Below are 15,192 nucleotides of genomic sequence, written 5' to 3' on the forward strand. Positions count from 1 at the left end.
GTACACGCAGAGTCTCCCACTCGTCTCCAGCTCTGGGCTGTCCATGCGGGGTGGGGTGGCAAAGGGAGCGGGAATCCAGTGAAATAATTTTCATCTACCTTTGGCAGGTGTTCGGTTATAAGCAAATGAATGTCTATGTTCCATGTTCCGGAGATTCAGTACCCATTTAAAAAATGGTTTAAATTAAGCTACTAAGAAGAGAGGAGAAAACGCTGGTACTATTCTAAGTAAAACTAGACGTGGGTTCTCAAGCATTTTGTGTGTAAGAACCACCTGGTTCACCTGTAATTACAAATTTCCAGATCCTTTAAGGGCCCCGATGAAGGTTTGTTATTTACCATGGAAAGAAAGAAAGAAGAGTGACAGCTCAGTCCCAGGGGCTTTTACACACAATGGGATGTTCTTGGAAACCACTGCTGTTTCCTGCTTTTGTATGTGGGGTGAGAATCTGTTCAGAACCCCATACTGAGATGCATAGTGATCCCCAGCATCACAAGTGAATGCGTCATAAGCCTGGGGACCATTTCAAAATGTTCAAGTGATAAATGTTACATCAGTAAGTGCCAAAGTTCTACTATGCTGCTTTATCCAACTAGCAGTGCTGACTGGGTATACAACAGGTGCTTCCTAAATGGAGGGGAAGGAAGAGGTTAGTGTACTCGATGGATGATAAACAGGTGGATGATAAACAGGGAAGAAGTGAGGACAAGCTAGCACTTACACACGGTGTTTTCTCTCCTTTTTAAGGTCGCCGAGGCCATGGAGATCATGTTAATAGCGGTTGTGTCTCCAGTCATCCGCTGTGAATGGCAGCTGGAGAACTGGCAGGTGGCATTAGTGACCACGGTGAGTGCTGCAAATGAGCCAACTGAGGACTCAGGGCTTCTGCTCCCCTCCCCCATCCCACAGGGCTGAGAGCCGGAGGAAACCTCACCACTTGGTGTTGCTGGCCTCCACAGCTCATGGGTTTGCAGGCCTGAACTGGCATTTGAGGCTTTTTTCCTCTTTTTCTCTTCCCTTGGAGAGCCTTGAATTGCTTATTTTCCAGCTCCTAGCAAAAGATCCAAAGAAATAAGTGCAAATCAGAGAAAGTAACTATTATGCCCTGGGTTAGTTATGGTTTAACTATTAACTATTAGTTCAGATCACTAAGAGGCTACTAAATTGAACCAGTGACCTAACCAATCACCAAATCACACTCACTGAATTGTTTGTTACACATTCAACTTTTCTCAGAGACCATTATGAATAACCTTATAAATTGCACACCAAATTTTGCTGCAAAGCAGGATTAATGATATTACCTATCATTCTTTCCAAAGTTATTAATTAAGTCCAGGTGATTGCTAGCAGACTCTGTGTGCATGTGTGTGCGTGTGTGTTGCAGGGAGTAGAAGCACTTCCATGTCACTTAACTAGAGAGCGAGGAAGGGGGAACAGTCAAGGTTGCAGAGACAGGCGGGGGCTGGAAGCATCTTGGAGTCTGTGCACAGACCCCCGTCTGTAGGCCACAGTGGCCACTGTGCCCACCTTGGGCCAAAGCGCGCAAGCCTCCAAGCAGAACAGTTCACACAAATACATGTGACAGATTTTCAAATTACCATTTTGTATAACAAAAAATTTTACGTAGATGCACTATTGACATCATAGCCATTATGTATTTCTCATCAAATGAATTTTAATGTACATTTTCTATCATGCAGAGCTCTGTTAAATCTTTTTTAAAAAATCTTATAAGAGGTTCGTCATGCATAAAAATGTTGGAAGCCACACTGTAGGCAATGGAGAGCCATTGAAGGGGTTTAAAGAGAGACATGCCCAGTTTTCCAAGAACCCCGAGGAGATGAGGTTGGAGGGAGGGTTAATGGGGGGCTGTGGTGGCGGTGGAGAGGCAGAGTTTGTGGAGGTGAAAGCATGTAGCAGGTGACGGTGGTTGCGTCGGCCACGGAAGTCAAAGATGCTTGGAGCAGGTGAGGCTTGGAGCGTTGCTGTACGTGGGTGTCGGAGCTGGTTTTCACGGAGGTGGGACTTAATAGGGAGCACTGTGAGCCAGGTGTCAACATCCTTACCGAAAGAGGGGAGTGTCTGGGGGGCAGGCATGGTGACGGTAGAGCGCGACAGAGTCAGGTGGAGAAGGCGGCCTTGAAGGGAGGTGGGGAAGACCCTGTAAGAGCGTGGGAGTTGTGGTCTGAATCTGGTGGAGAACGCTGGACATGTCCCCTCGACCCCCAGCCTTCTGGGGTTTATAGACAGGAGCCCGCGCTGTGGGAGGCTGCAGGCGAGAGGTGTCCCTGCCTCTCACTCACTGCCTTGACCACGTTCCACAGCGTTATGAGGACTGTGAAGTCGCTGGACAAATGGAATTTTTCAGTTCCATCATAGTCTCGTGGGACCACTCTCATGGGTCCAAAATGTCGTTATGAGGCACATGGAATCAAAAATTACCCAACTCCTTCCCAAAAGGGAAAGGTGAACTAATATTTTCTGTGTCATCTGTGTTAGGTCCCAGGAAAAGCTCCCCCTCGCTCAGGGAGGTGACCTGAGTTCTCTCAGGGGACGTATGTTATGTGCCCAGCTGTGTTTCTTTTTGTGTCTTAGAGGCCAGGAAATTTGTAGCCCCGTTTAATGTTCAATCACAGCAGCAAATGTACAAATCTGCTGAGGAGTGGAAAACGTTTTATTCTACCTTTCCACGTTCTTCAGCTCGTCTAATAATCCAGTTAACGTAAATCCAATTAACAGGAGGAAAACATTTAATTTTGTACATACAGGAGCCCCATAAAAATATGAGACCCAAGGACAAGTCGAGCATTTGAGGCTTAAATACATACCATCTTGAGCTAAGGGATGGGCGAGGGGCCTGGCCTTCACCGGGGAGAAGGCTAAGAACAGATGTTTGATAATTAGAGGCTTGCCTTGCCATACAGAGAGGAAATTGAAATAAAACTTATCTCTGGTAATAGTGCTCTCTGAGCCAGCCCCCCCATCTGAATTCTTTTAGGTAGTTAAGGGAGAGGTAAAAGATGTGTTTTATTTTGTTTTGTTTGGAGACCGCTTGGTCTTGATGGCCTTCAGCTCAAAATAATCCACATGCCAAAGTGGCATATTTTGGGGTCACGTATCATCCTCCCCTTCATCGCCCTTATTCTCTAGCTCCATTTCCCTCTTTAAAATTCCTCTATTATAATAGTTGCACTTGTTCTTTTTTCTGTTTTGTTTTGTTATGTTTTGTTTTTTAAAAAGCTCTAATACTTTTAGGTAAGAGAGAGAATATAAATAAAAATAACCAAAGCTCTTACTTGGGCTTGTAATTAAGTGACTCAGCTGGTTTTTTGTTTTCTTCTAGGTACAAAATACAGTTGCAATTTAGAAAAGCATTCCTGTCGATCCTTGTGCTGCTAGGGTGAATGCTGTAGTGTGATGTGTAATTGTAAGTGGGGCACACCCGGTTGGTTTGCAAGCGTGCACGTCTTCATTCTTGAGAATGTGGCATCTGTCACTGCCAGGAAATTACATCACATGGTACAGTTTCTGTGCTTATAGCTGACATTTTATTGGCTGCATTCATGTAGTTCCAATGACACCAAAAGAGGCTCCTCGGTGTCTGCAGTAACATGGCTTCCTTGTGAGGTGGGCTACGGCTCAGAAGATTCTTCTCTAGGTACTTAGACTCACCCAGGTGTGACTGTTTCCTGCTCCAAGTTCCTCACCTTTAGTCTCTGTCATCCTCATTCTGGCTGTGAGTCCCATCCCTGAGCTCACTGGCCACAACCTCGCTACCAGGAGACGCCCAGGCAGAAGAGCAAAGAGGTGACATTTTAAGCGTCTCCCAGGCTTCCTGACCCCCAGCTACAGCTCCACCTTCTGGACAGCCTGGCCCAAGCAGCTGTTAACTGAGTAAACTGAAGGGCTGTGGGCAAATTGCATCCCACACATTGTATGACTAAGAGAGTTAGTGCTGAAGAAACAAAACTTTGTGTGCATGCACATCAGAAACGGCAGGGTCGTTTTTTTAAAATTTTTATAAGAGTTTATTTGATCCAAATTGATGACATATGCTGGGGAGTAAGACCTTAAATACTTCTAAGAAGGGTCATTTTTGCACTAAGAAAAAAAAGTACCTGTGAAAAAGAGCAGACTCTCCAAAGGGAGGGAGAAGAGGAAGTAGGAAGTGGGGTGTGTCTATTCAATCTTCCAAACAAGATTACAGAATTCACAAGTTTTAAGGTTCACATAAGCTTTAAATCATGGCTTATTTTCCAGACAAGCTGAATAGTAAATAAGTGAACCTTAGGAAAGTCATTTTTTTAAAACATTGAATGGAAAGAAAACACAAAGAATTTGCCATTTATGGGAGAGAACAGAGTACAATTTAAATTTAATCTTATTTCCTTCACTTTTATTAACAGCTGATTTTAATCCAGTTACAATTTGGTCTATTAACACAGCACAGCGTCTCAAGAAAACAAAAGTATTTTGCCCTTGGTAGTTTGTCTATTGTTTCCTTTTAATTAAGCCAGTTAAAAAGAAAAAAATATTAGTTCGTCCTCCCCTTTTGGGAAGGAGTGTGGTCATTTGGGGTTCCACGATAGCCATGTGCCTCCTAACGACATTTTGGACCAATGAGAGCGGTCCCATAAGACTATAATGGAGCTGAAAACTTCCAGCTGCCCAGCGACTTCACAGTCCTCACGACGTTGTGTAACGTGTTCCTCGCGTGTTTGTGGTGACGCTGGTGTCAACAAACCTACTGTGCCACCAGCCGCATAAAAGCACAGCACATACGGCTGTGTGCAGCACGTAATACTTGATAATGGTGACACACGACTGTTACTGGTTTATGCATGTACTATGTACACTACTTATCGTTATTTTAGAGAGTATTCTTTCTATTTATTAAAAGGAACTTTGCCGGATGACGGTCTGCGTGATGTGCTGGCAGCAACCTTGTAGGTCGCGGGTTTACCGCGTCTCTCGATTGCGGCACACTCCCTCGTGCTTGATTTAATCTCGCATTGTTTGGGAAAGTGCCGCGCAGGCTTGTCGCCTGGGAGCAGTAGACCACGCCATACAGCCTGGGCGTGTAGTAGGCTCTGCCCTCTAGGTTCGTGTAACGTACTCTGTGATGTTCGCATGATGACGAAATCACCTGTCGATGCGTATCGCAGAATGTGTCCCCAATGTTAAGCAGAGCATGGCTGTAGAAAATTAATTTCAGGGGAAACCCAAATTTTGGGGTTCGCCAACTGATATAATTTTTTTTTTTTAATTGAGTGGCTGACATGTAGTCGACATTAAAAACGTATGTATATTTGACATGTAAGGTCATTAGAAGAAGAGAAGGAGGCAGAAAATCTTGTCATCGACCACCATCATCTTTCAAAAAAAAAAAAGGCACATTACCACCAACAACCAGAAAGAAAATCATTCCCGAAGAAAAGAGCCCTTCGTATTTAATACATTTAGACTTATACAAAAATGTATCACGTTTTTCTTATTTTTACCATTTTGCTGAGGACTGACTGGATTTTGTTATGGTGCAAAGTCGATCCTGGGTCTGGCATTTAGAAAACACTGGCTTCCCCCCCCTCGCCCCCTGCTTCCCTTCAACTCTGTCTTAGAAAGTACAGTGCACAGAGGAAAAGCATGGCTTTTTTGGTTCAAGAATAGAGATGATGGTTTATTTTTAAAAAATAGTTCCCTGAGGAGGAAATGCGTTTGCGTTTTCCTTATGACTAAGGAAGAAAGAGATAAAAAGAGAAAGCAAAAGCAGGCAGCAGAGAGAGAAACAGTTTTTTCACCGAAAGTGTTAGAAATGACAGCTAACGCCTTTCCTTTGATTATCCTGGAAGCAATCACTCAGATCTTACTAGAAAGGAAAGCAAGTGAAGCTTGGAACTGCTGAAGGAAGAAAAATAAGTTGCTGGAAGGCATAGACATCAGATTACAGCTCAGGCTGAGTTAAAATGCTGGTATCTTCTCCCGGTTCTTGAATTTTATCAGGGTAGGAAGGACAAGCCATTGTGAGAATAAGGAAAAGAGATAGGTTTATATTAGTTTTGAAGAGTGTTTCTAAATGAATGATTGGTTGTTTGTTCAGTTTGTGTTTACCTGTAATAACTTAAAGGAGACTGCTTCTAGAAGTTTCGACTTGTGTGTGGTATTAGGCGAGCATGGAAGAAGTTTTCTAATTATTAAAATGGAAATTCACAGTTACATGTTTGAGAGGATCCAATGCCATCATCTTCGCCTGGAGGGAAAGCAGTTACCTGTTCTTCTGGCCTGTTTCCACCTGGTAGCAGTGTCTCCAGGTATGGGGTCAGCCAGCAAGAAGCATCAGCCTCTAAAGCCCTGAACATGCTAAACAGGAGTCAGGGGAGAACTTTGTGAAAACCTGTTCTTCAATTTCCACCCTTTCCTAGTTTACATGTAGTTAAGACAGACGAAAGCTTAATGCGGTCAATTAGCAAATTATAACAACTCTGCTCAGAGGATAATTTTTTTCTCACCCCCACATCCAGATGGTGTTTTTCGGCTACATGATATTCAGCATCCTCTTTGGCCTCCTGGCTGACAGATATGGCCGCTGGAAGGTAGGTGGGCCTTGAAGGATGATTTGGAATTTTCTTTCGTGTGTTCTTTTGTGGCCATGTCACCACTGCCTCTCTTTAGTGGACATTTCTCGATCGATACCCAAGATAGAAAGCGTGGAAATGGCCTTCTCTGACATCACATGCCTGAATTCCTGGCTTGTCTTCCTGCTTTCTCATCTTTCCTGAAGTACCTGTCCCCATACGTGGTCACGCACAGTCCAGGTACAGAGTTGATGGAGGTGCATAGTTAGAACATTATCAGAATATGGAAACGTGCATATATAAACATAAGCAGCTTCGCATTCGTTAATTTTGGTAAAACTTTGAAACTAAGCCACGTGCTCATGGTCACACACCTGCTGAGATTAAACATCAAGAGATAAATCCATGACTTTGGATTATAAACCCAGGTCTCTCTTCTTTTCTTGTCTGATTTCTCATGGGGAAGGCCTCTCTAAGCATAAACACAAAGGGAGAAGCCCCAAAGGAAACATTAATAGAGTTGGCTGTATGTTTCGAAGTACACGAAATAAACATTATAGACTCTTATAAATTAATATGAAAACCGAGTATCTCAAAAAAAAAAAAATGTAAAGAGCACAACAAAGGCATTATCCAGAAGAAGTACAAAAGGTTAAGGAACCTTGAAAAACATTCAGTCACAGGAATTATCAAAAGCAAAACTATGCAGCATCAATGAAAAGAAAAACTGGATCTCTATAAATTTAAGAAAGAGTTTTATTTGGGTCTTACTGAGGGCTATGGCCTGAGAACAAAGCTTCAAGAAGCCTTCAAACAGAGCTGCAACTTTGGAGAAGCAAGAGGTGCTCGTATAGGCAGAAAAGTAAGCAAAAGCACGTTTGTTGCGTCAGAAGTCTCAGGTAGGGTGCATAAGTTTTAACAATTAACAGTTTTGCATCAGATGGAAGGGACGGGTAGGGAGGCGAGGTCGGGTGTTGGGAGGAGGAGTGTTGAGGAAAGATAAGCTTGGCTCTGCAAGCAGTTAAATTGCCTCAGGACTGTTTGAGATGCATTTGTATGTGGATATTGAAAGAACAGGCACTGTCTTCTGTGATCATTGACCTTTAGGTGTGAAATTCTGCAGCTGTAGCGGCTGACCACCATGGCGTGTGTCTTAGTGAGGAAGTTAGGGAGGTTCTCGTACCCCCTGGGTTTCTCAGTTAGCCAGACTAACTTTAGCACTGTTTCCTCAGGAGCAAGATAACATTTTTTTTTTCCTTATCAGATCCATTTCCAACATTAAATCTATAAGGAATTTTTCTTAAAGAAACCTGGCAGTATATAGATGACTTCACATACTATAGTTTATAGTTTTTCTGACCATTGGTTTGGCAATACGAGTCAAAAACCTTGAGAATATCCGTCTTCCTCATCTGATAATTTTTATTCCAGAAATCTAACTTGTTTTAATCATCAGAGAACCACAAAGATTTATGCACAGATATCATCACAGATCATTTAATAGAAAATGTGAAACTACCTCAACATTCAACAGTAAAGGTTTATGCATTACGTAACATGTATTATAGTATACCTTTCCAGTGGAATATTTTGCAGCGTTAAAAATATGTTTTCTCTTTCAAACAGGCAAAATAGGATAAAATCATGTTAACAGTATTTTCTCTGGGTTAGAGAATCAGGGGTGATTTAAATATTTTAATTTCTTTTTTCTTCTATATTTTCTCCTATGAACTGGAATTATTCTTACAATTAGAGAAAAAAGCAAATACCTTAAATTTTCTCCTTATATCCATTCCGACACAGTGCTTCCGAGGGGCAGGGAGGGCAAGGATTCGCATTCTCAATGCAGTTGGGGAATTTTGAAGAATGTTCTAAACGCAGAATTGTGAATGAAAAAGTGGCCGTGTAATAAATCTGACAAGTCCAGTGACCGAAAGTAACCTCACAGGGTGACCTGGTCCGAAATTCCTAACTGGGCAGGTCATGATGGGTAGTCAGCCCCAGGCCTAGAACTTTTTCAATAAAAGGTTTATGTTCTCCTTAAGCCCTATGTGTTCTCTGGCATCTAGGTTAACATACTTTTGAAATGCCCGAGGGATTCTCTTTTCCGGACCCCTCAAAGGAACCACCTTATATACCACCCCTTTTACTGTAAATGTTAAACATTAACTGCCCTGTGCCCACTAATGTGAAGGAAGTATGTCTCTCTCCATTTTACTTTTCATCCAATCATAGCGATTTCCCCGCCTTGCTCTCTCCCACCTTCTTGTCATCTCACATTCTCTCCTTGACCCCCAAAGCATAAAAGAACTGCAAAACTGTCATTCTCCTGAGCATTTTAGATCTTGCTCCCCGCATGTCGTCAGTTTGGCTCAGATAAATTCTTAAGCAAATTCTCTACAGGTTTAGACGTTTCTTAACGTCCACAGAATGCCAGGCTTTCAGACTCCAGAATGTCGTGGATTGTATTGTCTGAGGACTGTGAGAGACCGGTGAGCTTACTGTAGGTTAGTTAGCTCCTCAGAGGAGCAAGTTATCTGGATGGAAATGAGAAATCACCTTCAGAAGTTAGATTTTCTCCCCTACCTTCCACGGAGGCAGGTCCCATTAATAAGTCTCCTTTCGTTGCTTCAGATTTTGCTCATCTCGTTCCTGTGGGGAGCCTACTTCTCCTTGCTGACCTCTTTCTCTCCCTCGTACATCTGGTTTGTCTTCCTGCGGACGATGGTTGGCTGCGGCGTGTCTGGCCATGCACAAGGGTAAAGACTTCATTGGTGGGGAGGGGACCCCCAAGGGAGATATATGTACACCCACACACACACATACACTGGTTAATGGATTAATAGCATCAATAAGTTGCACATTTATAAACTTCACTCATGCTAATTATTTTTGAGCTTTTCTTAAAGTGATGGCTGCCTATTCCGCTAGGAGCTATTTGCTCACCGAAACGGTGTTTGACGGTGAGGCTAGCAGACTGCTGGATTGAGCATTTTTATTCCTAAGGCTAACCATTATTTTTAAGATGGATACCATTTTGTCAGACTAAATGCTAACAAAAAGTACCCTGTGTGGTCTATAACAAAAATGTCAATCCAAATACAGTCTGTTCATTTCTTAGGAATCTGTTGGAAGAGTTGAGTCTGACCATAAGCACCTCTAACATTCAGGAATAACCATTTTAAAGTGCCCTCGTCCTCTAACTTAAGGCTGTGTCAAAGTAAATTTGCAAAGCCGGGTGAGATGTATTGAAAGAGACATACTGCTACGTGTCTTTCTTCTGCCCTTGGATAAGCGTGCAATATCTTATTGCACGTGGGCTGTTGTGTGTGTGGGTGTGAAAGGTGTGTTGCTAAATTTTCAGCAACTTGGAAGCCTCCCTTCAATTTGCAGGGCTCCTCAGGCTGTTCTCTCCTGGGTGCCTTGGAACAAGGTCCCTTAGAAAACATTAGGAGATGACAAGCACCTAATTGTTACTTTAATGCGTTAGGGGAAAATTGTTCTTCCCTGAAGCATAAGCCAAGCATCACTTTGAGCTTCAGAGCCCTGAAGGAGTAAAAGTTTAGGTATGATTTTAAAACCCCCCTCAGGGGGGCAGCCCAATAAATATGTTAAAAACCCCAAACCCTTGCTCATAACTACAAGAGAGAAGAGCCATTAGAAAACTGATGGAATACGAGTCCATTTATTCTTCTGGTCACAAAATTAATGTTTTCTTAACTAGAAATCTGTGTTTTGGTCGTCATTAGTTGGGAGAACCACCTTCTGTTGGTCGTATTTTAATTTCCCAAGTATGTTTTAGAAAAGAGAATCAGGCTTGGGAAAACACTTTGCCAACATTTGTCTTGGCAAAAGAGATAAGACTAATGTCTCTTAAATAGTAGGAGATAACTTTGGGACTAAATAACTTTGACTTCCAATAATGTTGGGAAAGAAAATGTTCCAATAACATTGGGAATAAAAATGTAAACAGAAGAGCAGTTGTAAGTTTACTTTTTGTTCTCTTAGATGTGGATGTTAACCTAAAAATAGCCACAATGAGAGGCCGCAAACGTTTATTTTAGCCAAACGCTAGTTATTTGGGAAGCACTGATTCAGGCAGAAATCCAAACAGTGTTCCAATTAGGAGGTGGAAGCAACAGGTATTTATGAGAAAGGGAAGGGGAATAATGACATGAATAGAAGGAAGGAATTCCTGTGGGAGCAGGTAAGCTAACACAGTGACTAATTCTAAAGAATGACTTTAATTCTCAGGCATAACATCTACTTCCCTGTTATCTTTGCAAACAGTTGTTTGGAATATGGTGCTGCTTCAGGCACAGCCCAAACGTCGTTTTGCACAATTTTGATATTCCAAGGTTTGAGGAATAGGACAGGCAAGGCGGTTCCTCTGGGATGGCAGCTCCAATTCCGTTTTTAAGTGGCTCCCTTTATATTAATTTTTACAGCTGTAACAATTACATTTTGCTGTGTGATCGTCTAGGAAAAACTCTTCTGTTTTCCTCTAGTGCTCACAGTCACTGCTTCTGACCATACTTCACTTCTGACACCAGCGGTGTGGATTTTTTTCCCCCACACCAACCAATTCTCTGACACCAGCTGGATGACCTACAGTTCCGTTCTGACCTTGACCAGAGTTAGTGCAGATTTCACAGGTTAAAGATCCAGTTCCACGGGACTGCCCGCCCCACCCCACCACTTGCAAATAGTACCCCACAACTTCTGTCCAACTCAACTGCAAATCAGAAGTTCCCACAAAACCCCTCCTTGGGTTCAAGAATATGCTAGAGTGGCTGATAGAACTCACGAAAACAATTTACTTATAACTGCAAAAGGGTTATTTGTTACAAAGGATATTTGAAAGGATATAAATGAATAGCCAAATGAAGGGAGAACGTAGAGCAAGGTCCAGAGGTGTCCTGAGCACAGGAGCATCTAGCCCTGCAGAGCTGGGATGCACCACCTCCGGGCACATAGTGTGTTATTCACCGGCCTGCAGGCTCTTTGCCATACTTCAGAGACGTTCTGTGGAGGCTTCATCAGATAGGCATGATGGATATTAACTCACTTTCCAGTCCCTCTCCTCTCTCTGGAGGATGGGGTAGGACTGAATGTTTTAAGTTTCTAATCATAGCTTGGTCTTTCTAGTGACCATCCCCCATCCTGAATCACACCGAAGGGCATCTGATTAGAACAAAAGATGGTCCTGTCACCCAGGAAATTTTAAGTGCTCTGCATAAGGAGATCAGGGTCCAAGACCAAATATTAGCAGGAACCGGGGCTCGGAACAATATATTTGCTCCTTACCATTTCACGGTGATGAATGGCTGTGATTTTAAATTCTTTATCTCTGTGACAAGAAAAATTTGATTGTTAAAAAAAAAAAGTCATTTAATTTTATAAAAAAAACATTATTGTGTCCCCCCACCTCCCCACTTCTCGTTTAGGCTAATCATAAAGACTGAATTTTTGCCTACAAAATATCGAGGCTATATGCTCCCCCTGTCTCAGGTAAGGCAAATACGCATCTATCCAGTCTTTTGATCCTGTAGCATATGATATGCATGGTTTTCCTGCTGCTGGCTGACTGTTCTTTGATTAGCACACTGCCTGTCGCTTGGTACCAACCAAAGAGCTTGACACCAGAGCCGGTCCTTAGGTTTTCTGAGCCAAGACTCTGTCATGCCACAGCAGCACTTAGAACACAGTGACCCCCTTCTCAGTAACCAGGAAGCATCGCAATGGCTGGTTTCACTGGAAAGGCAGAAGCCCAGGAATGCATGTGGGATGAGCTTTCTCTCTGGAAGGACACCCACCGCCCCTTGTAGAGTGTCCCACCTCCCTTCCAAGAATACCAATGTCTGCAAGTCCATAATTGGCCCGCGCCTGTGGGAACACGCCATATTGCCTCCTCCCAGATGAGCCATTCATCCAGCAGAGAAGGCTGGAATGGCCCCACGCCTTCCTCAGACCTTGCTGGCCAATGACTAGAGGTTTTGCATCCAGAAGCTATGTCAGTCTGGGTGCCCTTGTGCTACCATCTTTGGTGCCATTATTATCCAAAAACCCTGACTTTCAGAGAGCCCAGAAAAAAGACAACCCTTCCCACTGAACCATTATATATTTGGCAATAAAGCAACAGGAGAATATTTTAAAATTTGTTTTGAATTTTTCTGAAATTTAAGCAACAACAACAACAAAAACTTAGACTCTAACAAACACTGAATAACTCTTTACGTTCCTCCCAGATTTCTTCTCCTGATCTTTGCTGGACAGGTGCACACACTTTTAATGCTCAGGGGTCAGATTTCACATTTAGCGTTAGTTAATTGGCATGGTCTTGCTCGAGCTCATCTGTGGACGTTTCCTCTCCTATCTGCCACTTGTTCCTTGGCCTGCTCCCTGCTTATGTCTTCTTGCTGGTCTTCCTTTCCATGTCTCCTTGGGTTATCTAATTTACTCCAATGGTTTTAGCTGTCTATGTGCCTGTGGCCCTCAAAATCTTCATCTACAACCAAGAGCACCTCCTGGAACTTCAGACCCAGGTAGCCGACTACCTGGTAGCTACTTGAATATCCTGCAGGCTCAAATACAACATTCATAGAACGAATTTCTTCACCTTCCTCTGAAGACTCTTATTCAGATGTTTCCACTTTCAGTTAATAGCAAACACTATCCCGTCAGTCATCTAAGCCACAAATTTAAGAGCCATCTCGGGCCCCTCCCTCATCCCTATTCAATCAATTACCAAGCCCTACTGATTCATCCCTATTAATGGACCCTCAACTGCATGTCCATCAGCAGACCCTGTCACTTTTACCTCCAAAACTTGTCCCAAATCTATCAGTCAAAAACATTTTTTTTTTGCCATTTCACTACTAAAATCCTTTCAATGCTACATCATCTGTTACCTGGTCCACTGCAATGGCTGATTACTGACCTTTTTTGTTGCCTCTTCAGAAAGGTCGTCCCTGATCACTCAAGTTTCCATCACAGTTTTCTTTTTCCTTTTTTTTTTGTAGCCCCTATCATTTTCTGAAATAGTTTTTTTATATATATAATAGATTTTCTTGGTGATGAAATAGTCACCCCGAAGTAGTCCCCCAAAGGATCACTTATTATCTTCTCTCCATCTCTGTGAGGTGGAACGGAGTTATCGCTAATTCTCCATCTTCCAGAGGGGGAACAGTGTTCGGGGTAAATACTCAGAATTGTTCTAGTTCCCGACCAATGAGGCCTGGGCATCGTTGGCTGCCATGTTGTTTGTTGATATAAAATGATCTCCAAGATCTATTTTTCAGTATGAAAAGCAAAGTAGAAAGCATTATTTATACTATGTTACCATTTGTGACAAAGAAGAACAAAATTCTATATCCTTATTAGCTTGTGTATATTTAGAACAGCTTCAGAAGGATCTAAGTGATACTGGCTGCAAAGAGACTGGATGGCAGGGAACAGGAGAAGAGAATCTTCTTACACTGTTCTCCTTTGTACCTTGAGTTATGAACCAGTGAATTACTTATTCGAGAGAAAAAAAAAAAGTCAGTGTCTTGGACCCCAGCTTTTAAAGACTTTGGGGACATTATTACCCCTGTAGAGGGGGTCTCTCACTTACAGACAAGCAGGTGGAGGCGTGGGAACAGGAAGTGACTTTACCATTTCATCAGGCCCTGGAGGTCGTGTTGGGAGTAGAACTCAGAGCCCGGCCCCTCAGGCAAAGACCCTGTTCCATCTCCCCCTCTTTCTGTGGTAAAATGCTGGACGGGTGGCTCCTGAGAGAGGAAGTGTGAGCACAGGTGAGGGGGGATTTCATCTTCTGTTCTCCCCGCAGGTCTTCTGGCTGGTTGGCTCCATGCTCATCATCGGCCTGGCCTCTGTGGTCATCCCCACCATTGGGTGGCGCTGGCTCATCCGCATTGCCTCCATTCCTGGCATCATCCTCATCTTGGCCTTCAAGGTGAGGATGCTCATGGGCCTCCCTCCTGTCCTCCCATCCTGCAGCCATCTTTCTCATGTCCACCTCTTTCCTTTAAGTATCTGCCTTAATCAGCTTGTGTGGAAGGGGCATTTGGGCAAGGTTAACGTGGGAGGTCTGTCCTAAAGGTGTGATGTGCAGAATTCTTTTAGGGGTGAACAGGTAGGCTGGATTGGCTGGAGTGAGGGGCGCTAGTGGGAGGCTGTGGGATGGTGGGGACAGGCCTGTGTCTCGATTACAAAGGGCCTCGAAGTCCAGAGGCGCTGAACGTTTGGAAGGAGTGATGCGTGGGAAGCTGGCATGGGGCTGTGTGGGGACTGGGCAGGAGGGAAGATGGAACAGGGCAGAAAAGCAATTTACAAAGTGTCAGAACAGCCCAGCAGGAGATGAGGAGGGCCAGAACTGCCCACCGGCCTTGGGAATGGGGAGCTGGGTGCTGCAGGGGACAACCTTTTCTGGGGAAGCACCGACTGGCTTTGGGTGGGTGTGAGGCATGAGGGCCAGGAGACGGCCACGCTGGTTCTCAGGGTCTCAGCTTCGGTGGAGGCCTGTGCTGTTTGCAGAGTGTGTTGGTCAGAATAGTCAGTGTCAGTGGGTTGACAGCCTTGACCATCAGCCCTGATCCGCCACCTCTCGGGTGCT

The 15,192-nt window shown here is 43.7% G+C and overlaps 1 protein-coding gene across 1 annotated transcript in view; it reads left to right on the plus strand.

Moving 5' to 3' along the window:
* Positions 1-752: 752 nt before the first annotated feature.
* SVOPL (SVOP like) overlaps positions 753-15,192 on the plus strand; it is a 44,606-nt gene continuing 30,166 nt past the window's right edge. Inside the window, exons 1-5 of the mRNA XM_023530267.1 lie at positions 753-846; positions 6,522-6,593; positions 9,210-9,334; positions 12,023-12,086; positions 14,407-14,532. Of these exons, the coding sequence (XP_023386035.1) occupies positions 760-846; positions 6,522-6,593; positions 9,210-9,334; positions 12,023-12,086; positions 14,407-14,532 (474 nt within the window). The 5' untranslated portion in view covers positions 753-759. The remainder of the gene's footprint in view (positions 847-6,521; positions 6,594-9,209; positions 9,335-12,022; positions 12,087-14,406; positions 14,533-15,192) is intronic.

The sequence above is a fragment of the Pteropus vampyrus genome, unplaced genomic scaffold (genome assembly GCF_000151845.1).
Source record: "Pteropus vampyrus isolate Shadow unplaced genomic scaffold, Pvam_2.0 Scaffold48, whole genome shotgun sequence".
Taxonomy (NCBI): domain Eukaryota; kingdom Metazoa; phylum Chordata; class Mammalia; order Chiroptera; family Pteropodidae; genus Pteropus; species Pteropus vampyrus.